The 24,932-nt window shown below is 44.4% G+C and overlaps 1 protein-coding gene and 1 long non-coding RNA gene across 2 annotated transcripts in view; one reads left to right on the forward strand and one right to left on the reverse strand.

The window, feature by feature from the left end:
- Nucleotides 1–1,570: 1,570 nt before the first annotated feature.
- Nucleotides 1,571–16,756, reverse strand: LOC130362199 (uncharacterized). Its single transcript, XR_008891315.1, has 4 exons — nucleotides 16,665–16,756; nucleotides 7,429–7,678; nucleotides 2,359–2,484; nucleotides 1,571–1,853 (listed from the first exon to the last, which is right to left on the reverse strand). It is a non-coding gene; the product is annotated as an uncharacterized LOC130362199 (long non-coding RNA).
- Nucleotides 16,757–16,808: 52 nt separating this feature from the next.
- CDC40 (cell division cycle 40) overlaps nucleotides 16,809–24,932 on the forward strand; it is a 64,124-nt gene continuing 56,000 nt past the window's right edge. Inside the window, exon 1 of the mRNA XM_056566312.1 lies at nucleotides 16,809–17,153. Within this exon, the coding sequence (XP_056422287.1) occupies nucleotides 17,004–17,153 (150 nt within the window). The 5' untranslated portion in view covers nucleotides 16,809–17,003. The remainder of the gene's footprint in view (nucleotides 17,154–24,932) is intronic.

The raw sequence follows: 24,932 nt of genomic DNA on the forward strand, positions 1-24,932 counted from the left end.
TAAATCCCCATAGCAAATGTCTCCTGCTCTGGACTGTTCCTGACATGGACAGAGGTGTCAGCATAGAGCACTGTGGTCAGACTGGAAAGAACTACAAAACTTCCTGTGGAGCATACAGCAGCTGATAAATACTGGAAGGATTAAGATTTTTGAATAGAAATAACTTACAAATCTGTTTAACTTTCTGGCACCAGTTGATTTGAATTTTTTTTTTGCCACCAGAGTAACTCTTTAACATGTATAGCTTGGAAGAAATCAGAGAGGGTATGAAAGAAACTTTTAAATGGGCACTGTCATGAAGTACAAAAATTGATATGTTGTAGTACTTAAGTACTACAACATATCTCTAATATACTTTAATTAAAAAAAGTGATTTTAAACAAGTTTAAAATCACTTTTAAATTCGGCCACTAGGGGTCGCCCTCCTAGTGGCCGAATGCATTCAGCAGTGACGTCACTACTGGATTTCGACTCATTTCAGTCTGGCAATGAGTCGAAATCCAGGCACTGCTGTGCTCGCTCCCGCCTGTCAATCAAACAGGCGAGAGCAAGCACACTGATAACTGGGGCTACGCGCATTGGCCAGCTCCACTGGCCTCGCGCGCGGCCCCGCCCGCCCCCGTTACCCTGTCCGGAGGCAGCGCTCGCACTCATTGCTGCGCTGATCCTCCGGATGGGTAAGTTATTTAGAATAGCTACCATTATTGTAATCGGTCCCGGGTCTCGGCAGTATTATCGTGCACGGCAGGCCGGCGATGCTCCTCTACTCCTCCTCCCTGGATAGCACATGCACAGGTAAACAGGGAGGAGGAGACCCCGGAGCTGCCTGCCGCGCTATTGGCAGATCATCTATGCGCGCTCCCGACAGAGCGCTGCATAGACGATCTGAGGGCGGAAGCAAGCGCCCAGCAAGGCATCAGTGACGTTGCGCTTGCTGGGACGCGCTGCTTCCTGCCCTGCTTTATAGAGCAGATTTAGAAGCACTAAATCTGCTCTATTAAAGCGATTTAATTTTTTTTAAAGCCAGGTAGGGGGTTAGGGCTTGATTACTAATAGGTAGGGACAGATTATATTATATATTACTTGGTGGGAGCTACACTTTAAATACATAAAGAGAATCAACACAGTAAAGGAGGAGAGGATATTTAAAAGTAGAAAAACTACCACAACAGGACATAGTTTTATAATACAGGGGCCAAGGTTTATGCAGTAATATCAAGAAGTATTACTTCAGAAAGTAGTGGATACATGGAATAGCCTTCCTGCAGAAGTAGTAGAAGAGAAAAGAAAGACCCCCAAAGTTAATTTCAAGTGTTTTAACAAATGGTCTGAATACTTGTGTCCATGCAAAATTTTAGTTTTCCCTTTTTAATAAATTAGCAAAAATGTCTAAAATTCTGTCTTCCCTTTGTCATTTTGCAGTGTTTTAGCACTAGGCCACAACATACAATGGGGCATAAAAGTATTTAGTCAGCCACCATTTGTGAGAGGCCTGTAATTTTCATCATAGGTATACCTCAACTATGAGAGACATAATGAGAGAGAAAAATTCCATAAAATCACATTGTCTGATTTTTAAAGAATTTATTTGCAAGTTATGGTGGAAAATAAGTCATTTGGTCATTAACAAAGTTAATCTCAATACATTGTTATATACCCTTTTTTTTGGCAATGACAGAGATCAAATTTTTTCTGTAAGTCTTCACAAGGTTTTCACACACTGTTGCTGGTATTTTGGCCCATTCCTCCATGCAGATCTCCTCTAGAGCTAGAGTGATGTTTTGGGGCTGTCGCTGGGCAACACGGACTTTGAACTCCCTCCAAAGGTTTTCTATGAAGTTGAGATCTGGAGACTATGAGGGAGAATTATCAAAGGATTTAGACTGGTTTTTCCCATCTAAATTTGTCGCACAGAGAGTCGCAGTCTAAATATGTGCGACTTTTTTGCAACTTTTGCCTTAGAGGATTTTTAGAACATGATGCATTCTTGTCTATTTTAGATGGAAAAATGCATTGGTGCTGAATTTATCAATAGCGACATTTCAGCGACAAGTCGCATCAGCTGAAAGTATGCTGAAATGTCAGACCATGCTGGAGCAGGTTTAAAGGGGTTATCCACCATAAGGTGATTTTAGTACGTACCTGGCAGACAGTAATGGACATGCTTAGGAAGGATATGCACTTGTCTTGGGGCTAAATGACTATGTTGTGAGATTACCATAACACTGTGGCTAGCTTTTTGTGAACTTGTATTTCCTGTTTGACTGTTCTTTTTTTGACTACAAATCCCACAATTCTATTTTCTTCCTTCCCACACATCAGCCACCCCACCCATTGAAACATAAATGAGCTGCAGACCTGTGGTTTTCAATCAGGGTGTCTCCAGCTGTTGCATTACTTGCAGATTGATCCCTTCACCCATTGAAGCAGACAGGCTCCCTGTCATCAGCTGACTAGTGAGTCAGGTCTCGGACGCATTGCAAGCTGGGAAAAATCCGAGACAACAGTAATTTTGTATGCTGGTAAAAATAGTGAGGTAAAATCACAGAAGAATTGTGAGAAAACCATCACACACAGTTACAAACACTATATACAGTTACAAACACTATATTATGAACTACACTAACTTTACAGCCCCTGTAGCATAGTCAAATAAAAAAAAATCCCGGAATACCCCTTTAAATGCAGTCTAAAGCATAGATCCCAAAGTCCGTGCGCAGAATTTATCAAGAACCATGAAAATCACAATAGACCAGCCTAACACTCTGTAGTTTGGTCTATATTGATGCGGGACATAGAAAGCTTTGATAAATCTCCCCCTATGTACAGTGGGGATCAAAAGTTTGGGCAACCCAGGTAAAAAAATTTATTAATGTGCATAAAGAAGCCAAGGAAAGATGGAAAAATCTTCAAAAGGCATCAAATTACAGATTATACATTCTTATAATATGTCAACAAAAGTTAGATTTTATTTCCATCATTTACACTTTCAAAATAACAGAAAACAAAAAAATGGCGTCTGCAAAAGTTTGGGCACCCTGCAGAGTTAATATCTTGTACTGCCCCCTTTGGCAAGTATCACAGCTTGTAAACGCTTTTTGTAGCCAGCCAAGAGTCTTTCAATTCTTGTTTGAGGTATCTTTGCCCATTCTTCCTTACAAAAGTCTTCCAGTTCTTTGAGATATCTGGGCTGTCTGTCATGCACTGCTCTTTTAAGGTCTATCCATAGATTTTCAATTATGTTGAGGTCAGGAGATTGTAAAGGCCATGGCAAAACCTTCAGTTTACGCCTCTTGGTGTAATCCCCCAAGGATTTCGAGGTGTGTTTGGGATCATTATCCAATTGTAGAAGCCATCCTCTTTAACTTCAGCTTTTTCACAGATGGCATCAAGTAAGCATCCAAAATTTGCTGAAATTTTATTGAATCAATTTTTCCTTCTACTCGTGAGATGTTCCCTGTGCCACTGACTGCGATACAACCCCAAAGCATGATTGATCCACCCCCATGCTTAACAGTTGGACAGAGGTTATTTTCATTAAATTCTGTTCCCCTTCTTCTCCAAACGTACCTTTGCTCATTCCGGCAAAAAAGTTCAATTTTAACCTCATCGGTCCACAGAACTTGTTTCCGAAATGCATCAGGCTTGTCTATATGTTCATTTGCAAAGTTCAAACACTGATTTTTGTGGTGAGGACGTAGAAGAGGTTTTCTTCTGATGACTCTTCCATGAAGACCATATTTGTACAAGTATCTCTTTATAGTGGAATAGTGTACCACAACTCCAGTGTCTGCCAGATTTTTCTGGAGGGATTGTGCAGTTAAACATGGGTTTTGAATAGTTTTTCTCACAATCCTGCGAGCTGTCCTGTCTGATATTTTTCTTGGTCTTCCAGATCTTGCTTTAACTTCCACTGTTCCTGATGACTGCCATTTCTTAATTACATTCCAAACAGAGGATATTGACATCTGAAAACGTTTTGCTATCTTCTTATAGCCTTCTCCAGCTTTGTGAGCATCAACTATTTTCAGTTTCAGATTTCTAGACAACTGCTTAGAAGAAACCATGGTGCTGATTGTTGGGGCAAGGTCAGATGAGTCTGGGCATTTAAAACCTTTGAGATTGACATCACCTGGTCTTCCCAGATGATGATTGAGAACAATCCATGACACTGGCAGGTCTCAGCTTTGCAAAGGGGGCAGTGCATGCTATAAATTCTGCAGGGTGCTCAAACTTTTGCAGACACCATTTTTTGTTTTCTGTTATTTTGAAAGTGTAAATGTTGGAAATAAAATCTAACTTTTGTTGACATAGTATAAGAATGTCTAATCTGTAATTTGATGCCTTTTGGAGATTTTTCCATCTTTTCTTGGCTTCTTTATGCACATTAATACAAATTGTTAACTGGGGTGCCCAAACTTTTGATCTCCACTGTAATGTCTTATTGCAGACTTATGCTCACCAACTCTAGTTTTAATCATTCGTGCGGTCTGTCCTACATAGACAAAACCGAACATTTTAGAAGATAAATCACATTAGAGCTGTTGCATGTGTGATAGCCTCTAATAGGGATTTTGTGGCCCTTAGTCGGATGTAAAATATCACCACCTTTTATAATGCCATTGCACAAGTACAAGAGAGACACGAAAAAGTGCCTTTTTTTTCTAGCTGCCATAAATGTTTGTTTGTCTTTACGTTTTTTCATAATGTCACTTCTCACCAGTTTATCTCCTGTAGTTTTACCTTTTTATATGTAAACATAGGGGGATCTCAAAACAATAATCTATACTTTTTGTCTGTAGATAACAACTTCCAATACTTCCTAATAGTATGTTGGATGTTAGACGAACGTTTATCATATTTACCAACATGTTCCTTTTTTCGTTTGTTGACACCACTGTGTTAATTCCTCTCTACTAGTTTTTCTAACTTCAATCCACATCTTTTCCACCATTTTTTTAATTATATCCTTTAGATGCTAATTTGATTGACTGGCTTTTTCAGTATGAAATACTGGTGGAAAAGAAGTTCCGGTAATCAAGAGGTGAGTGGACTTTTTTTTTTTTTTTTAACATGAGAATTTTTGAGAAAATTGTACAAATGGAAAGAAATCGTACATAAATTGATAATAACATACGTAAATTACATCAAGTCACAGTTGTTATATGGACTAGAAAAAAGCCGAATCCAGGCTAATTGTACATAAAAGTTATATATACAACTCTGTACAGTAGAATCGATATATTCTAAACATGAACAAAGCATAAAAAGGAAAAGAACTGTATACACGCTGTTTTATATTCATGCCAGCTTCTTTTTTTTTTTCATTGGGTCTGCAGGACGTGAGGAGACATTGCCTGGGGCAAGATAAGAAGGCAATGGCTGGGGGCTATGTGAAAAGGCAATGGATGGGGATATTGAGAGATGGCAATTGCTGGGGGGGGGGCAATGTCTGGAGGCAATGTAAGGAGACAATGGCTGGGAGTAATGTGAGAGGGCATGGCTAGGGGCAATGTGAGGGGGGCCTGCTATTTGGGGGCACAAAATGGACACTACAGTGATCCCTCAACTTACATTGGTCTCAACATAGAATAGTTTCAACATAGAAAGGTCTTTTCTGTACCATTGTAACTTGGAACCAGACTCAACATAAAATGCTATGGACAGTCCAGATCTGTGCAACCAGGGCCATCTTTAATTTTGATTGGACCCTGGGCAAGCAATTTTTTTGAGCCCTGTAGCACAGCGCACCCTACCCACACCTTTTTGACACTCAATGCACCCCTAAAAAATGTTATTTTTGTTTAGCGAAATAAAGGAACAGACAACATCTATGAAGATATGCAAAGTATCCATACATCAACATCTTTTTTGGCTATGCTAGCAATTTCATATGCATAAGGCTTCTTTCACACTGCCAGTAGGGCCCGGTAGTGTGACGGCTGTCGGGGGAGCCTGGAGGAATAGCTAGGGCTATACTGGGTTTTTTTTTGTCACATGATATCAATTTTTGCCTATACTGGCATACCGGTCGGGCCCCTCCCCCCACCCCCGAATGAATTACTTGTGACGGAGCCGCGGGATGTGCAGGAGCGACCACAAAAAGAACCCCTAGGTGGGTTAGGGATCCCACTAATATATATCACACAAACCCGGGGCCTAAGCCCAGGGCACAAATCCCTTTAAGGTGAACCCCCCAATGAAATAAAATATAACTTTTATTATATTATCATATAAAATGATGACAAGTGATTAAAACCACAAATTTCACAGTTCCAGATAAGTAATGAATTCTGGGATCAACCCAGTGGTTTCCTGTCTTATGGGTCTGCAGTACCCAAACAAATGGAATCTGTGAAATTGATTAAAATCTGAAATTTGCCTCCTCTACTAGTTTCGGCGCATCTGCGCCATCCTCAGGAGGAGTATGCGGCAAACGTGCAGGAGCCGCTGAGCTCCCGTGCGGTGCACATCCCCGCTCTCCCTGCAGCTGTTCTCAGTGATCAGAGCCAGGGGAAAGCGCAGAAACTTCATCCCCTGGCTCTGATGTTTCCCTCAGCCCTGAGCCTGCTCCCTGCTCAGCCCCCCTCTCCCCTTCCCACAGGCTATTTGTTTATCATACCAGTCCCCAGGCGCAGGCTCTGCAGGACCTCCTTCCCCCTGCAAGCACTAAATGTGACAGGCAGGCACAGGACATCTTATCCTTATCCCCGCTCTGTTCTCTGATCCTCGAGCAGGGACGGGGATCAGAAGCTCTGCGCGCCCTTACATTCAGCGCTTGCAGGAGGAGAAGGCTCTGCTGATTCTTACATTCCCATCCCTGCTCGGCGATCAGAGAACAGAGCGGGGATGAAGATAAGATGTCCTGTGCCTGCCTGTCACAAGGGGAGAAGGCTCTGCAGCGGCTGGGGACGGGGATTATAAATGTATGTAAATAGCTGACAATGTATGTAAATAGCTGACAGTGCGCCCGTGGGGGGAATCACGATAGCGCTGCGGCTGACAGTTAACTCCGTCCCCGCTATAGGGGCCATGCGCACGGTCCCCATGGCGGGGAAGGGGTTAACTGTCAGCCGCTGCACTTCTACACTGTTTCCCACATGGTACCACGGTAATACCGTGATACCGCCAAAACCTGAAAAAATACCGTGGTATAAGTTTTAGGTCATAGCGCCCAGCACTAGGAATAGCGCGAGAAAAATTACTGCTTGCACCATCATTTTCTCCTGCTAGTCCAATTACAAAATAACGGTTCCTAACGGACCCCATTATAGTAAATGGGATCCATCGGGGGCCGTTATTGCCCATTGTGCCCTGTCCCAAAAACGGCCATTAAAGGCTGAAAAAAAGAGCCTAATGGCCATTTAAGGGTGGGGCACAACAGCAGTGTGAAACTAACGTACGACAGATGCACTTTAAACAACTTACTTTTTTCACAAGTCTGAACCCCGCCTATCTATAGTGCCCAAATGGTATTGCCAATATCTTCTCTTATTAGAGTCGTTTTAATTTTCCATCTAGTTCAGACCTCTGTGACGATTCCTTCTGTTCGTTTTTTTCCCTCTTCACCTTCTAATAGACATAACTCTTATTTTTCCACCTACAGACTCATATAAGGGCTTGTTTGTTGCGTCACCAATTGTACTTTGCAATGACTTCACTTCTTTTACCATGAAATCTACAGTGAAACACACAAAAAATATTAGTGGGACAAAATGAGAAAAAAAATTCAATTTTGAAGAGCTTTCTACACAGTGCACTTTTCGCAACCAGTGACACATTGAGATTTATCAAAACCTCTGTCAAAAAAGAGAGACACAGTTGCCTATAGCAACCAATCAGAGGCCTTTTTAAAAAATAAAGAAGCGATCTGTTTGGTTGCTATGGGCAACTGCACCACTCTTCCTCACCTTGTGTTTTCATGCTACTGAATGGCATATCTGCTTATCATAGCTCAGCTATTATAGACAGATTTGACTAAACGTTATAGGTAAATCTATAATAGCTGAGCTATGATAAGCAGATATGCCATTCAGGAGCATGGAAAAGCTAGATGAGAAATTGTCACCTAGCTTTTCTGTGTACCTGAATGTCAAATCAGTTCATGTCTGGTGGACTGGTGGTACCATTGGGGAGACTGCAGAGGCAGAGACCGCAGGCGGGATCTCAAGCAGGCAGTAGCCACTAGGATGAGGAGCCTCCTACACTACCCTGACGTCATGTGGGGCACGCAGCAGGGACGTGCAGGTCAGGAGGTTACGCAGACCACGTCATCACCCAGGGTCTAGGTATGGAAACAGGGCCAGCCTGGGACATCGCAGGGCCGGCCCTCTTTTTCTCCACATGTTGCTGCCGCAGGTGCCGGGCGGCCTATGCGGGCCGCCTGTGCAGGTTACTGGGCCTATTTTAATGTAGGGGCTAAAGGACTAGCTGCTTTGGGCCACCAGGAATGACAGGGCCCAGGGCAGCTGCCCCCTTTGCCCCACGTTAAAGACTGCCCTGTGTGCAATGTGTCAATGGCTGGAAGAACTGACCAGTCAGAATGGGCATTTTACTGGTAAAACACCTGTACTACTGAAGTGCATGCACTGACTGGCTGTCTGTCTGGTAGCGCCTCCCTACAGTACAGGGTGGTACTACATGTTCTGTACTACCCTTTTCCTATGCCAGGGTTAGCTACTCCTTTGGACACCAAGTAAGGGCGGCTCCATTTTACTTTTTTAGTACATTGCATGTACAGTACAGGACCCTGAAGAATCTCCTGTTCTCTACATCGACAATGATTTACAGCTCCCAGCAGATCTTTCTTACATTTATATGTAAGGACTTGCTTTACCTGTATTAGTTTTCAACTTATTTTTGTTGAATCCTCACTTTTTCCTATTCTTGGATGACATTTTGGGGGCTTCAGAACCAATTACCAGGTTTCCATAGAGTTATGGTCTCAACATACAATGGTCGACCTGGAACCAATTAATATTGTAACTTAAGGGACCACTGTATTACTGTATGGAGCAATACACAGGGATAGTTTGTACAGAGGTGAGAATTGTGCTGGAAGGAGGTGTCTGAACAAAGGGTGGGGTCAACAAACTGAGGTTTGGCCTAGGGTGGAAAAAATCCTTGCACCATCCCTGAATGGGGTCTGTCAGGTACCATTAGTTGTGTGTAATGGATCCCCTGGCACAGGTTTTTGTTATCAGGCAGCGGGGAACGGCAGCTCTGTGCTCCGATCTTCCTCCTCTCTGTAAGAAACGCGCTGTAGTAAGAGGAGGAGACTCAGGAGCTGCCGACCCCATTGTATTCACAGCCTCTATGCGCGGTCCAGACAGGGATCACAGCATAGAGAAGGAAGGGCGTAAGTGATCCCAGGCAGCCTTTACATGAGGGGGGGGATTAGGGACAGTTCAGTTCATGATAGGTACTGTTTAAGTTTTAAAGTTAAGGAATGTAGGTTAGGTTTAAAAGTGAAGGAAATATAATTACCAGCATGCCCAGACAGCCAAAGGCTGTCCAGGCAGGATGGGAGTTGTAGTTTTACAATTTTTACAGTAAAGGGACTAAAACTCCTAGCATGCCCGAACAGCCAAAGACTGTCCAGGCAGGATGGCATTTGTAGTTTGGCAAGTTTTGCAATCAACGGACTACAACTCCCAGCATGTCCAGACAGCCAAAACCTGCCCAGGCAGGATGGGAGTTGTAGTTTTGCAACAGGAGACAAGTTTAGTTAGTGTAGCGTCTGGTTAGCGTAGTTTTGCACCAGTGTAGCATAGTTAGCGTAGTGTAGGTTTAGCTTAGTTTTACACAGGCGTAGTTTTACATCAGTGTAGCATAGTTAGCATAGCATGGGGTTATCGTAGTTTAACACAGGTGTAGTGTAGCGTAGGGTTAGCTTAGTTTTACACAGGTGTAGCGTAGGGTTAGTGTAGTTTTAAACAGGTGTTTTACACAGTGTAGTTAGAGTAGCGTTAGCGAGTTTTACACAGGTGCAGTGTAGCTAGCTTAGTTTTACAGGCAGATGGAGCATAGTTTTGGGAGCGCTGCGTAGGGTGTAGTGTAGCTTAGTCTTACAGTAAAGGGACTACAGCATGTCAAGACAGCCAAAGGCTGTACAGGCAGCATGGGAGTGTAGTTTTGCAACAGTAGTAGAGGCCATTGCGCTCTGCAACGCTAAAGTAGCAGAGGCCATTGTGCTCTGCTTCGTTAACATAGCAGAGGCGAGTACGTCCTACTATGTTAATGTAGCAGAGGCAATTGCGCTGTCCTACGTTAATGTAGCAGAGATGACTGCGCTCTACTACGTTAATGTAGCAGAGACAAGTGCGCCCTGAGCTTTGCTAGTTAATTCATTAGGGGTATACAGATGATAGAGCTGGAACGGGGATAAAAAGTGGCTGTCCAGGGGTACTAACCCATTTTTTGTGTGTTTTCTTCTCTTCTAGTTTCGGAGGACTACGTCGGATTCGGTGGACTACATTGATGACCTATGTTTTCCTTTTGTTTTAATAAAATGGCTAACGAGGGCTGTGGGGAAGTGTTTTTTTTCTAATAAAAATGTTTAAACTTGTGTTTTTTTTTTTTATATTACTTATCAGGCTTAGTGGTGGAAGCTGTTTTATAGCGTTAGCCCCAAAAACAGCTAGCACTAAACCCCAAATATTATCCCAGTACCCACCGCCACAGGAGTACTGGGAACAACAGGCCCAGAGCGTCAAATATGGCACTCCTGGGACTTGGCGGTAACAGGCCATTAAAAAATGGTCCTTACCCACCCTGGTAACATTGGGCTGTTGCTGCTTGATTGGTAGCTGAGAACGAAAATGTGGGGCATCCCATGTGTTTTTTTTTCCATTTTTTTTATTTATTATGAAAAAAAATTGTCCCCACATTTTTGCTGTCAGTCAGATACCAACCAAGCAGCAACAGCCTGACGTTACCAGGGTGGGCAAGGACCATTGTTATTGGCCCTCCCCAGCCCAAATAATGCCAGCCTGTTACCGCCTAGGCCCAAGAGTGCCATTTTTGATACTCTGGGCCTGTTGGTATGGGCTCTTCCCAGTACCCCTGCGGTGGGTACCAGGGTAATATTTGGGGGTTAGTGCTAGCTGTTTTTGGGGCTAACGCTAAGCTCCCACATAGTAATGGATTCCATCTATAAGATGGCTTCCACTACTAAGCCTGATAAGTAATAAAAAAAAATACAAGTTAAAATATTTTTATTAGAAAAAACACTCCCCCACTTGTTAACCATTTTTTTTTTTTTTTTTTAAACGCAGGTCATCGACGTAGTCCACTAAATCAGACGTAGTCCTCTGCATTCAAGTATCTGAAACTAGGAGAGAAGAAAACCACATAAAAATGGGTTCGTACATTTTTGGGTGTTCTCCCCCTAGGGAGCCTAACTTACCACCCCTGTTCCAGCTCTGTAATGTTCCTGTGTAGCTCCACGTCTAGTGACGGAGCAGGAATGGAGGAGGGTAAGTGGCCTTCTGATAACCATATACAGCCATCTATACAGATGGCTGTATAACCCTAATGAATTAACTAGCGCAGCTCAGGGCGCATTCGCCTCTGCTACATTAACATAGCAGAGCGCAATTTCGTTTGCTACATTAACCCCTTAAGGACCTAGGGTGTATGGATACGCCCTGGCTTCCTGGTACTTAAGGACGCAGGGCGTATGATATCGATCAGCAGGCACCCCGCGCAAATGCCCAGGGGGGTTCACACCTGTGATTTGCGCCGATTCCGGGTCTATGGTGATCGGTGACCCCGAATATAAGGGGGATCGCGGTTGTCTAAGACACCCACGATCCCCCTGAAGGGATAGGAGTGAGGTGGCAGGGGTGCCGCCACCCCCCTATCCCTGCTATTGGTCACCAGAAGCAACGACCAATAGCAGATCGGGGGCGGGGGTTAACTTTCGGTTTCCCCGTTCTGCCCACCCACAATAGGCCGGGCAGAACGGGGAAACCGAAGTGGACCGACGGCAGAAGATCCACTTACCCATCCGGAGGCAGCGGGCGACGGTGATCGACAGGCGGCGATGTCGTGTGGCTGGCTCCCTTGATCCTACGGAAGCTGGTGAGTTGCCTAGCAACATCTGAAGGGCTACAGTCTGAGATCACTATTCAGTGGTCTCTTAACTGTAGCCCTCCAGATATTGCAAAACTGCAAATCCCAGCATGCTTAAACAGCAAACAGTTGTCTCGGCATGCTGGGAGTTGAAGTTGCATACCTCCAGCTGTTGCATAACTACATCTCCCAGCATGCCCTTCGGAGATCAGTACATGCTGGGAGTTGTAGTTTTGCAACAGCTGGAGGCACACTGGTTGGAAAATACTGAGTTAGGTAACAGAACCTAACTGAAGGTTTTCCAACCAGTGTGCCTCCAGCTGTTGCAAAAGTACAACTCCCAGTATGCACGGTCTGTCAGTAATGCTGGGAGTTATAGTTTTGAAACAGCTGGAGGTTTGCCCCCCCCCATGTGAATGTACAGGGTACATTCACACGGGCAGGTTTACAGTGAGTTTCCTGCTTCAAGTTTGGGCTGCAGCTAATTTTTCGCTGCATCGCAAACTCCTAGCGGGAAACTCACCATAACACGCCAGTGCGAATGTACCATAAAAAAAACTACACTAACACATAAAAAAGGGTAAAACACGACATATACACCCCTTACACTGTCCCCCTCAATAAAAATGAAAAACATATTGTACGGCAGTGTTTCCAAAACGGAGCCTCCAGCTGTTGCAAAACAACAACTCCCAGCATTTCTGGACAGCCACTGACTGTCCAGGCATGCTGGGAGTTTAGCAACAGCTGGAGGCACCCTGTTTGGGAATCACTGGTGTAGAATACCCCTATGTAATCCCTAATGTAGTCCTCAAATGCGCATGGCGCTTTCTCACTTCGGAGCCCAGTCGTATTTCAAGGAAACAGTTTAGGGCCACATATGGGGTATTTCCGTACTCGGGTGAAATTGCACTACAAGTTTTGGGGGGCTTTTTCTCCTCTTACCCCTTATGAAAAGGAACAGTTGGGGGCTACACCAGCCTGTTAGTGTAAAAAAATAAAACATTTTACACTCACATGCTGGTGTTGCACCATACTTTTTATTTTCACAAGTGGTAAAATGAAAAAAAGACCCCCAAAATTTGTAACGCAATTTCTCCGGAGTACGGAAATACCCCATATGTGGGCGTAAAATGCTCTGCAGGCGCACAACAAGGCTCAAGAGTGAGAGCGCACATGTACATTTGAGGCCTAAATTGGTGATTTGCACAGGGGTGGCTGATTTTACTGCGGTTCTGACATAAACGCAAAAAATAAATATCCACATGGACCCCATTTTGGAAACTACACCCCTCACGGAATGTAACAAGGGGTATAGTGAGCCTTAACACCCCACAGGTGTTTGACGACTTTTCATTAAATTTGGATGGGAAAATGGAAAAAAAAAAACTATGTTTTCACTAAAATGCTGGTGTTACCCTAAAATTTTCATTTTCACAAGGGAAAATAGGAAAAAGCCCCCTAAAATTTGTAACCCCATTTCTTCTGAGTAAAAAAATACCCCATATGTGGATGTAAAGTGCTCTGTGGGCGAACTACAATGCTCAGAAGAGAAGGAGCGCCATTGGGATTTTGAAGAGAAAATTTGTCTGGAATTGAAGGCCACATGTGTTTACAAAGCCCCCATAGTGCCAGAACAGTGGACCCCCACACATGTGACCCCATTTTGGAAACTACACCCCTCATGTAATGTAATAAGGGGTGCAGTGAGCATTTACGCCCCACAGGTGTCTGACAAATTTTTGGAACATCGGTCCGTGAAAATGAAAAATTTAATTTTTCATTTGCACAGCCCACTGTTCCAAAGATCTGTCAAATGCCAGTGGGGTGTAAATACTCACTGCACCCCTTATTAAATTCTGTGAGGGGTGTAGTTTCCAAAATGGGGTCACATGTGTGGGGGTCCACTGTTCTGGCACCACGGGGGGCTTTGTAAACGCACATGGCCCCTGACTTCCATTCCAAACGAATTCTCTTTCCAAAAGCTCAATGGCGCTCCTCCTCTTCTGAGCATTGTAGTGCACCAGCAGAGCACTTGACGTCCACACATGGGGTATTTTCATACTCAGAAGAAATGTGGTTACAAATTTTTGGGGTCATTTTCTCCTATTAACCCTTGTAAAAAAAAATTTCCATTTACACAACCAACTTTAACAAAAAGTCGTCAAACACCTGTGAGGTGTTAAGGCTCACTATACCCCTTGATACATTCCTTAAGGGTTGTAGTTTCCAAAATAGTATGCCATGTGGGTATCTTTTGCTGTTCTGGCACCACAGGGGCTTCCTAAATGTGGCATGCCCCCCAAAAACCATTTCAGCAAAATGTGCTTTCCAAAATGTGACTCCTTCTCTTCTGAGCATTGTAGTTCGCCCGCAGAACATTTTACTTCCTAAAATAGGATATTTCCATACTCAGAAGAGATGGAGTTACAAATTTTTCAGCAAAATTCAGTCTCCAAAATCCCATTGTTGCTCCTTCCCTTCTGTGCCTGCCGAACACTTGACATACACATATGAGGCATTTCCTTACTCGAGAGAAATTGGGTTACACATTTTGGGGGGCCTTTTCTCCTATTACCCCTTGTAGAAATTCAAAAACTGGGTCTACAAGAACATGCGAGTGTAAAAAAAGATCTTAAATTTTCTCCTTCACTTTGCTGCTATTCCTGTGAAACATCTAAAGGGTTAACTCACTTACTGAATGTAATTTTGGATACTTTGAGGGGTGTAGTTTTTATAATGGGGTCATTTGTGGGGTATTTCTAATATGAAGGCCCTTCAAATCCACTTCAAACCTGAACTGGTCCCTGAAAAATTCCGATATTGAAAATGTTGTGCAAAATTGGAAAATTGCTGCTATACTTTGAAGCCCTCTGATGTCTTCCAAAAGTAAAAACATGTCAACTTTATGATGGAAACATAAAGTAGACATATTGTATATGTGAATCAATATAAAATTTATTTGGGATGTCCATTTTCCTTATAAGCAAAGAGCTTCAAAGTAAAAAAAAAATGCTACATTTTAAAGTGACAGTGGTTAGATGTGCAAAAATGGCCGGGTCCTTAAGGTGAAAATGGGCTGGGTCCTTAAGGGGTTAATGTAGCAGAGCGCAGTCATCTCTGCTACATGAATTTAGTAGAGTGCAATTGCCTCTGCTACTGTTCCAAAACTACAACTCCGATCCTGCCTGGAAAGCCTTTGGCTTTCTGGACATGCTGGGAGTTGTAGTCCCTTCACTAAGACTAAGCTTCCCTGCGTTACGCTCACAAAACTATGCTCCATCTGCCTGTAAAACTAAGCTAGATACGCCTGGGTATAACTCGCTAACCCTACATTCACATAACAGGTGTAAAAGTAAGTGAAGTACGCTACACGTGTAAAACTATACTAACCCTACACCACGCTAACTACACTACACTTGAGTAAAACTACGCTAACCCTACGCTACACATGTGTAAAACTATGCTTACTACACTACACTTGTGTAAAACTACGCTAACCCTACACTAAACTAACTACGCTACACATGTGTAAAACTACAATAACTGCACTACACTTGTGTAAAACTACGCTAACCCTACACTACACTTGTGTAAAACTATGCTAAGCCTACACTACACTAACTACACTACACATGTGTAAAACTACGCTAACCCTACACTACACTAACTACACTACACTTGTGTAAAACTACGCTAACCCTACACTACACTTGTGTAAAACTATGCTAACCCTACACTACACTAACTACACTACACATGTGTAAAACTACGCTAACCCTACACTACACTACACTTGTGTAAAACTACGCTAACCCTACACTACACTTGTGTAAAACTATGCTAACCCTACACTACACTTGTGTAAAACTATGCTAACCCTACACTACACTAACTACACTACACATGTGTAAAACTACGCTAACCCTACACTACACTAACTACACTACACTTGTGTAAAACTACGCTAACCCTACACTACACTAACTACACTACACTTGTGTAAAACTACGCTAACCCTACACTACACTTGTGTAAAACTACGCTAACCCTACACCACACTAACTACACTACACATGTGTAAAACTACGCTAACTACACTACACATGTGTAAAACTACGCTAACTACACTACACATGTGTAAAACTACGCTAACTACACTACACATGTGTAAAACTACGCTAACTACACTACACATGTGTAGAACTACGCTAACTACACTTATGTAAAACTACGCTAACTACACTTGTGTAAAACTACGCTAACTACACTACACTTGTGTGAAACTACGCTAACTACACTTCTCTCCTGTTGCAAAACTACAACTCCCATCCTGCCTGGACAGATTTTGGCTGCCTGGGCATGCTGGGAGTTGTAGTTCCTTCACTTTAAAACCTACACTACGTTACAATCTAAGCTAACTACGCTACACTGATACTAAACTACGCAAACCCTACCCTACATCACACAGTCTTGTTACTGAAGCACTTCTGCCTGTGCCGGCATCTATTTCTCTCCGGTTCAGCTACACTACGCTAACTACACTTGTCTCCAACCCTCCCCGCCTGCTTTACTACGCTAGTACTTACTCTGACTACGCTCCCGAAGTCCGTAGTAAACTACGCATAGGCTCGCAGACTCGCTGACAACGCTAGCCCTTCCGTAGTAAACTGCGCAAGCGCTTTACTACGTACTCCCAGTAAACATTACCTCCACTCACTGGGAACAACCCGGATGCAGCTGCCCCACTGGTGACAGGCCGGGTGTTACCTGGGTGGGTGGAGCGGAAAGAGCCGGCCCCTTCTCCCCCGGTCCCCGGGATTCCGTTCTCCCCGCAGTCATCACTCCCCCGATCCCCCGGATTTCCTCCCCACCAGTGTACAGGCCGTGCGCATGCGGGCACTGGATGACGTACTTCCGTCGATATCATGGCGGCTGGAGCTTCCCTTGTCTCATACAGCAGCGGTTCAGAGTCTGAAAGCGAAGACTCTGAATTAGTAAACCCGTGTTTAAAGCCTTTACCGCCCGGTTCTGGGATACTACGAGTAGTGGACTCCGCGCCGGAGGTGGCAGTGAAGGTAATGGAGGGCACGGGGCGCTGTACATGTAGTCTGTGGACTTGTCTGCTATCCTATGGCCGTCCTCTCCTATAAGGTGGAAGCGAACAGAAGGTTTTGTATAGGGTGCATTCTCCTCACGATTTAGCATCACGATTTTGCTATACGGATACGTTTAATTTGAAAACCGTATGCAACCGTATAAAAAACATATTGACCTACCATACAAAAACTTGCACAACTAGATGTATCAGGTATCAGTTTTTGTATGTGCACGGTTCTTTACTGTTTGTTACAGTTTACTCCAGCCACAGGTGACATCTGCAGTGCTATGGGATTCTACTCCAATCATGGAACAGACTCTTTTCCATGTTGGGGGTAGTAGTACAGGGGCTGAGGGATTGAGTTCATCAGGTCTTCTGAGACTGGCTGCGATCATAGCTTATAAACCAGTGTCTGTTCCATGATGGGAGCAGTAGTAGTAGGAGGGAAAGCTCTGTTCCATGATGGGAGCAGTAGTAGTAGGAGGGAAAGCTCTGTTCCATGATGGGAGCAGTAGTAGTAGGAGGGAAAGCTCTGTTCCATGATGGGAGCAGTAGTAGTAGGAGGGAAAGCTCTGTTCCATGATGGGAGCAGTAGTAGTAGGAGGGAAAGCTCCTGCCGGGTATGCGGGCGGCATTACATTTCCTGGCTGGCCGGCGCTGTGTAAAAACACTAACCTTCACTGTATAACTTAAAAACCCGGCCATTCAGGGCTCCTGGCAGGGAATATGAAGTTCTGAGTGTGAAATATACATCGCTGGGGAGCGAGGCGGCGCGGCATGCAGCCTTCTCTCCCGGTTTGTAAGTTATGATTGTAGCCGGGATCAGATGTGAGACTCGATGCAATCAATCCCTCAGCCCCTGTACTACTACCCCCAACATAGAGAAGACTCTGTTCCATGATGGGAGTAGTAGCACAAGTGATACTGTAGTCACCACAGCTGCCCACAGACTCACACAGTAGTAGTATCCCCTGGCTGCCAGAGTCTGCCCAGCTGTGGAATGGCCTTTTGACCTTTTTTGAGGGGGAGGAGGAACTGATAAAAAAAATTGTGATGTAAATGCCCCCTCTAACCATTTTATGCTCTGATTGTTCTGAGCTGTCAGGTGCCCTGTTAGCCTAGGTAATGTATGTGGTTACAGTATAGGCCTTATAGGTTTATTTTTAATAGCATACAAATGTATTGTCTCAGGTATTCCCAAGTTGTAGTGGGGCCTGAGATGTTACACCACTAGTCAGGGGTTCAGAAGAAGCCTGCCTTTGCTTCAATAGGTAAAGTGACTGCCCTGGTTAGAAAACACTGGTCTATTGTGTAGAAGGGAGCACAGGTGTGTTTCAATGGGTGGAGTGCCTGATGTGTGGGAGGAAGAAAAATGACCTTACACTTACAAACAAGGAATTCTGGGACATGTAATTCGAGGGAGGGAACTCCAACAGGAAGTATCCAGTAAGAAAAAAGAGAGCCTCAGCTTTATAGTTGACTCAGAGCATAGCCGTTTAGCTCCAAGACAAGCACAAATCCTTCCTAAGCATTAGAGATGAGAGAAATTACAGTGATTCGATTTGTTACGAACCTCGCGGCTCGGCGAGCCGAGAAGTTCGTGACGAATCGAATCACTGTAACTTCGCTCATCTCTACTAAGCATGTACATGTACACTGTCTGGCAGGTACGTACTTAAATCACCTTATATTGGATAACCCCGTTAATAAAGTACTAAGTAAAGGGTCTGAATACTTATGCCCATGCAATATTCTAGTTTTTTCCTTTTGATTATATTTGTTACATTCTGTTTTTACTTAGTCTTTATAGGTTATTGAGTGCAGAATAATGGAGGAACTTGAGTTTTTTTTATTTTAGCTTAAAGGGGTTAGCCACCATAAGGTGATTTTAGTACGTACCTGGCAGACAGTAATGGACATGCTTAGTAAGGATCTGCACTTGTCTTGGGGCTAAATGGCTATGTTGTGAGATTACCATAACACTGTGGCTAGCTTTTTGTGAACTATGGGGGACATGTATCATTGCATTTAGACCATTTTTCACGTCTACAAATTTTGCGCAATTGCGCTTTTTTTGCATAGAGCTGCGTTTTTTTTGGTGGACAGTTTTCTAAAGTTGTCACCAGTTTGGTCTACCGTACACCAACTAATCCAGTGGACTGGTATTTATCAATTGCGCAAAAAAAAAGTAGATGGTTTTTTTTGCGCAATTGCGCTTTTTTGCAAGAAAAGTAGTCTAAACCTAAGAGTGCTAGCAAGGACTCGTAGAAAATGGCAGACGGTGGAAGATGCAGGTGGGGGATGCAGGAGCCGTCTCTCAGCACTGCAGTACTACAACTACTCCCATCATGGGACAGAATCTGTCCCATAATAGGAGTAGTTGTAGTACCGGAGCGCTGAGAGACGCACATCCCCTGTCTGCGGGACTCTATTGTGACTGTTGGACTACTACTCCCATCATGGACAGACTCTGTCCATGATGGGAGTTGTAGTCCTGGGGCTGAAGGACAGATCGCAGCAGGTCATTCTCCAGAGACCCGCTGCGATCTGCATTTATTAACTTAAAAAGCCGGCGGTACATGCGGCTCCACTGCGCTGCCACCGACTCCCGTATACAGATGTCACGATTCATAATCCCCGCCTCCGGGAGAGGGGAGCTCTGATTGGTGGAAAGCTATTCACCACTATTAGCCAATCAGAGCTCCTGTCTTCTGGTGGGGATTATGAATTGTGACAGGTCTATACAGGGGAGCGAGTGGAGCCGCTTCTACAGTACAGTATATAATTGTTATGTGTACTGTACCCCCCCCCCCCCCCCCAGACTAATACTGACCCCTGTGTACTGTACCCCCCCCCCCCCAGACTAATACTGACCCCTTCTACAGTATATAATTGTTATGTGTACTGTACCCCCCCCCCCCCCCCCCCCCCCCCCCCCCCAGACTAATACTGACCCCTTCTATAGTGAGCGCTGGGACCGCTGTGTGATTGACAGGTCCCCAGCACAAGTGTCCGGCCCCACTGACCTTTACATGTTATAAATCTTTATGATACACACTGCCCGTCCTCCTCTTCATTCTTCTGATACCGGAGACGAGCGGCTTCTGCTTTCACTATAGTCAGAGCGCCCCCTGCCGTTGTCTGGCCCCAGCCCCGTGCAGTGTGGAGGCCGGGAGGGGGCGCTCTGTCTATAGACTATGATACAGAAGCCGCTCGACTCCGCTATCAGAAGAATGAAGATGAGGACGGGCAGTGTGTATCATAAAGATTTATAACATATAAAGGTCAGTGGGGCCGGACACTTGCGCTGGGGACCTGTCAATCACACAGCGGTCCCAGCGCTCACTATAGAAGGGGTCAGTATTAGTGTGGGGTGGGGGGGGGGGGTACAGTACACATAACAATTATATACAGTACTGTAGAAGCGGCTCCACTCGCTCCCCTGTATAGACCTGTCACAATTCATAACCCCTGCCAGAAGACAGGAGCTGTAATTGGTGTATAGTGGTGAATAGCTTTCCACCAATCAGAGCTCCCCTCTCCCGGTGGCGGGGATTATGAATCGTGACATCTGTATACAGGAGGAGGCGGCGGGGAGTGCAGCGTTGCCGACGGCTTTTTAAGTTAATAAATGCAGATCGCAGTGGGTCTCTGGAGAATGACCTGCTGCGATCTGTCCTTCAGCCCGAGGACTACAACTCCCATCATGGACAGAGTCTGTCCATGATGGGAGTAGTAGTCCTAACAGTCACAATACAGTTTCGCAGCTGGGGGATGTGTAAGAGCCATCCCTCAGCACTGCGGTACTACAACTACTCCCATCATGGGACACAAAATTTCCCATGATGGGAGTAGTAGTCCAAGGGCAGACTGACGGATCTCAGGGGTCTCACTCTTGAGACCCCTTGCAACTTCTCCGCCCCTGCCCCCTAGTGATGACATCATTAGGGGGCGGAGCTTCACAGTCCAGGCCTGAAGCCAAGGTGGTAAGTATGGCTCTGTTCTCATTATGCGTTTTGCATAATGGGAACAGAGCCTTTTTGGCAGTGTGTTCCCAAACAGGGAGACTCCAGCTGTTGTTTACCTACAGCCCCCATGATGGGAGTTGTAGTTTAGCAACAATTGGAGGCTCCCTCTTTAGGAACACACTGCATTATGTACGCTCTACCCAGGGGAGAGCGCCAAAAATGTCATTTCAGATAAGTGAATGCAGAGGACTACCTGAGATTCGGTGGAGTGTGACGATGACTAGCATTTTTTTAATGTCAATAAAAGGGTTAACGAGGGCTGTGGGGGAGTGTTTTTTTAAATCCATTTTTTATTTCATGTGTTGTGTTTTTTATAATTGAAATTTCAGGCTTATTAGTGGAAGCCGTCTTGTAGACGGAATCTATTACTAAGCTGGGCTTAGCGTTAGCCCCGAAAACAGCTAGCGCTAACCCCCAATTATTACCCCGGTACTCACCGCCACAGGGGTGCCGGGAAGAGCCGTTACCAACAGGCCCGGAGCATCAAAAATAGCGCTCCTTGGCCTAGGCGGTAACAGGCTGGGGTTATTTAGGCTGGGGAGGGCCAGTAACAATGGTCCTCGCCCATCCTGGTAATGTCAGGCTGTTGCTGATTGGTTGGTGTCTGATTGACACTGAAAATATGGGGAAGCCTATGTGTTGTTTTTTTTTGTAATAAAAAAAAGTGTGTAGTTCCCCATATTTTCAGTGTCAGTCAGATACCAACCAATCAGCAACGGCCTGACGTTACCAGGGTGGGCGAGGACCATTGTTACTGGCTCTCCCCAACCTAAATAACCCCAGCCAGGACCGCTATTTTTGACACTCCAGGCCTGTTGGTACTGGCTCTTCCCGGCAACCCTGTGGCGGTGGGTAACGGGGTAATAATTGGGGGTTAGCGCTAGCTGTTTTTGTGGCTAACGCTAAGCCCGGCATTGAAAAAAAAATTTATTTAAAAAAAAAAAAACACTCCCCACACAGCCCTCATTAAACCTTTTATTGACATTAAAAAAAAGCTGGTCATCATCGCAATACACTGAATCTGACGTAGTCCTCCCCATTCACGTATCTGAAATGAGAAAAAAAAAAGGTTAGGACATCATTTGCGATCTCACCTGGGGAGTGCGCCCATACTGCAGTATGTAACAGGGGGCCTCCAATTGTTCTTGTCTGCCTACTGTATCCTGTATATACAGTCATCTATAGATGGCTGTATATACAGGAGAGCGCACAAAGATTTAACTCAGAGCTGCAGTGTGGATTAACTCTTTCCTTGCTGGGCTCCTGTATAGTATACATGGATACACTATGCCCCCTGTATACTATACAGTGGGCGGAGGTAAGTAGTGATGCTCTGCACCCTGTATATGTATATGCTATACATCACTCCTCACCTCCTTACACTCCGTGGGGCGGGCGCTCTGCATCCGACCCATGGAGTAGTACCTGCAGTGAAAAAAATGCACACAGGGTACAAAAATGTTTGTTTCCGCACACCAGCAAAAATGCAGGAAAAAACACAAGGGGGGAGATTAATCAAAACCTATGTAGAGGAAGAGCGGTGCAGTTGCCCATAGCAACCTATCAGATTGCTCCTTTCATTTTTGTAAAGAAGCAATCTGATTGGTTGCCATGGGCAACTGCACTACTCTTCCTCTGTACAGTTTTTGATAAATCTCCCCCAAGAAAAATTACCAAAATGCAGGAAAAGCTGGGACCGTTTTTCAGGCGTTTTTGCTGGTGGACAAAAAAAAAAACCTCAGTGGAATCCTGAAAAACAATAGAACAAAAGCCCAGCGTCCAGGATACACCACTATTCCTGTGAGGTGTAGAACAGGTCTACAAATAGAACTTTGTGGAGATTTAGACCATTGCACGAAATTTATCATGGGGCTTGCACAAGTTTGATAAATTTGGAGAAATTGCTCCAAATTTAGACCAAACAAAATGATCTACCAAAAACAACATTAATACATCTCCCCCTATGTATTTCTGGTTCGTTCTCTCAAACTATACATCCCATAGTTCCTTGTTTGTAAATGTGAGGTCACTTTCTTCCCTCCCACACATCAGCCACGCCACCCACTAAAACACAAATGAGCTGCATTATACTCAAAAGACCAGTGTTTTCTAACCAGGATGTGTCCAGCTGTTGCAAAATGATCTCTCTTCCACCCAGCAGTCGCTCCATCCATTGAAGCAAGACTGGCTCACTTTGCACGATTGACTAGTGATGTGGCCTCACTGCAACCTGGGAAATCCTGAGACCTGAATAATTTTGTATGCTGTAAAAAAAAAAAAATATTGTAGTGAAAATCACCTAAGAATTGCGAGACCACAGTCACACACAGGTACAGACAGTTATGAACTACACTAACTTTACAGTTCCTGTAGCATAGTCAAATAAAAAAATCCTGGAATACCCCATTAAGTCCACAAAATGTGGAAAAAGTGAAAGGGTCTGAAAACTTTCCAGATGCACTGTATATGGAGGGAGGAGCCGTCGGCCGGAAAGGGGATCGGCGGGCTTACCTACAGAATGGGGCCACAACGGAGCATAACTATATTAAGTGCATCACTGTTATGATGACATTATGATTACATTTACATAAAGATGCAAAAAGGTTGCCAACACCTTTAATAGCACCCACTGCCTGGGCAACGCCTTTTAGAGGGGTATTTCGGGGAACTAAACCCATAGCCCTTCCTTTCCCTCTCACCGACCGATGTATTTGTCTAAATATCATTCATTAGCCATATAGAGCAGACTGGCGCCGGCAAGCACCTGTCCGAGCCGGGGCCTGTGTGCGCTGAGTGCAAGCGCTGGTGTGCACTTCTTCGGCTGGTCTGCCTGCCACAGACCCGATGAATGCCAGGATGAATGCACGCCAGCACTTGCACACAGACCCTGGCTCGGACGGGTGCTTGCCGGTGCCAGTTTGTTTGGAGCAACATATCTAACTACATCTGGCTGGTAAATATATTTTCACTATTGGCATTTAACTCATGGACTCGGGTATATATGCCCATGCTGCTTAAACTTGCAGAATGTGAGATTATTACTAGAGATGAGCGAACTTATAGTAAATTCGATTAGTCACGAACTTTTCGGCTCGGCAGTTGATGACTTATCCTGCATAAATTAGCTCAGCTTTCAGGTGCTCCGGTGGGCTGGAAAAGGTGGATACAGTCCTAGGAGACTCTTTCCTAGGAATGTATCCACCTTTTCCAGCCCTCCGGAGCACCTGAAAGCTGAACTAATTTACGCAGGATAAGTCATCAACTGCCGAGCCGAGAAGTTCGTGATGAATCGAATTTTCTGTAAGTAAATTTATTACTATTCTGAACCAGCAAATGCCGGACTAATGAATTATATAACAATGTATGCAGTGGTGTGATTTTAATATAATCAATTGATTATTCTGTCACATCTATTACATTTACTTCCTCACAAGGGCCTTGTGAAAGGAGGTTTATTAATAGTTTGATTATGTATTTTAATTTATTTTTTATTTTTTCATCATACATTTGAAGCATGGTTCATTCATATCAATCATCTATTGGTTTATCTGATATTGGCCTTGAGGTTTATGGTTAAAATTTTCTTCCCTTTACAGATTTGTAAATTACTTCTATTAAAAAAAAATCTTAATCCTTCCAGAGTAGGAGCAAATCCCCATAGCAAACCTCTCCTGCTCCGGACAGTTCCTGTGACAAGCAGAGGTGTCAGCAGAGAGCACTGTTGTCAG

Source organism: Hyla sarda, chromosome 3 (genome assembly GCF_029499605.1).
Source record: "Hyla sarda isolate aHylSar1 chromosome 3, aHylSar1.hap1, whole genome shotgun sequence".
Classification (NCBI taxonomy): Eukaryota; Metazoa; Chordata; class Amphibia; order Anura; family Hylidae; genus Hyla; species Hyla sarda.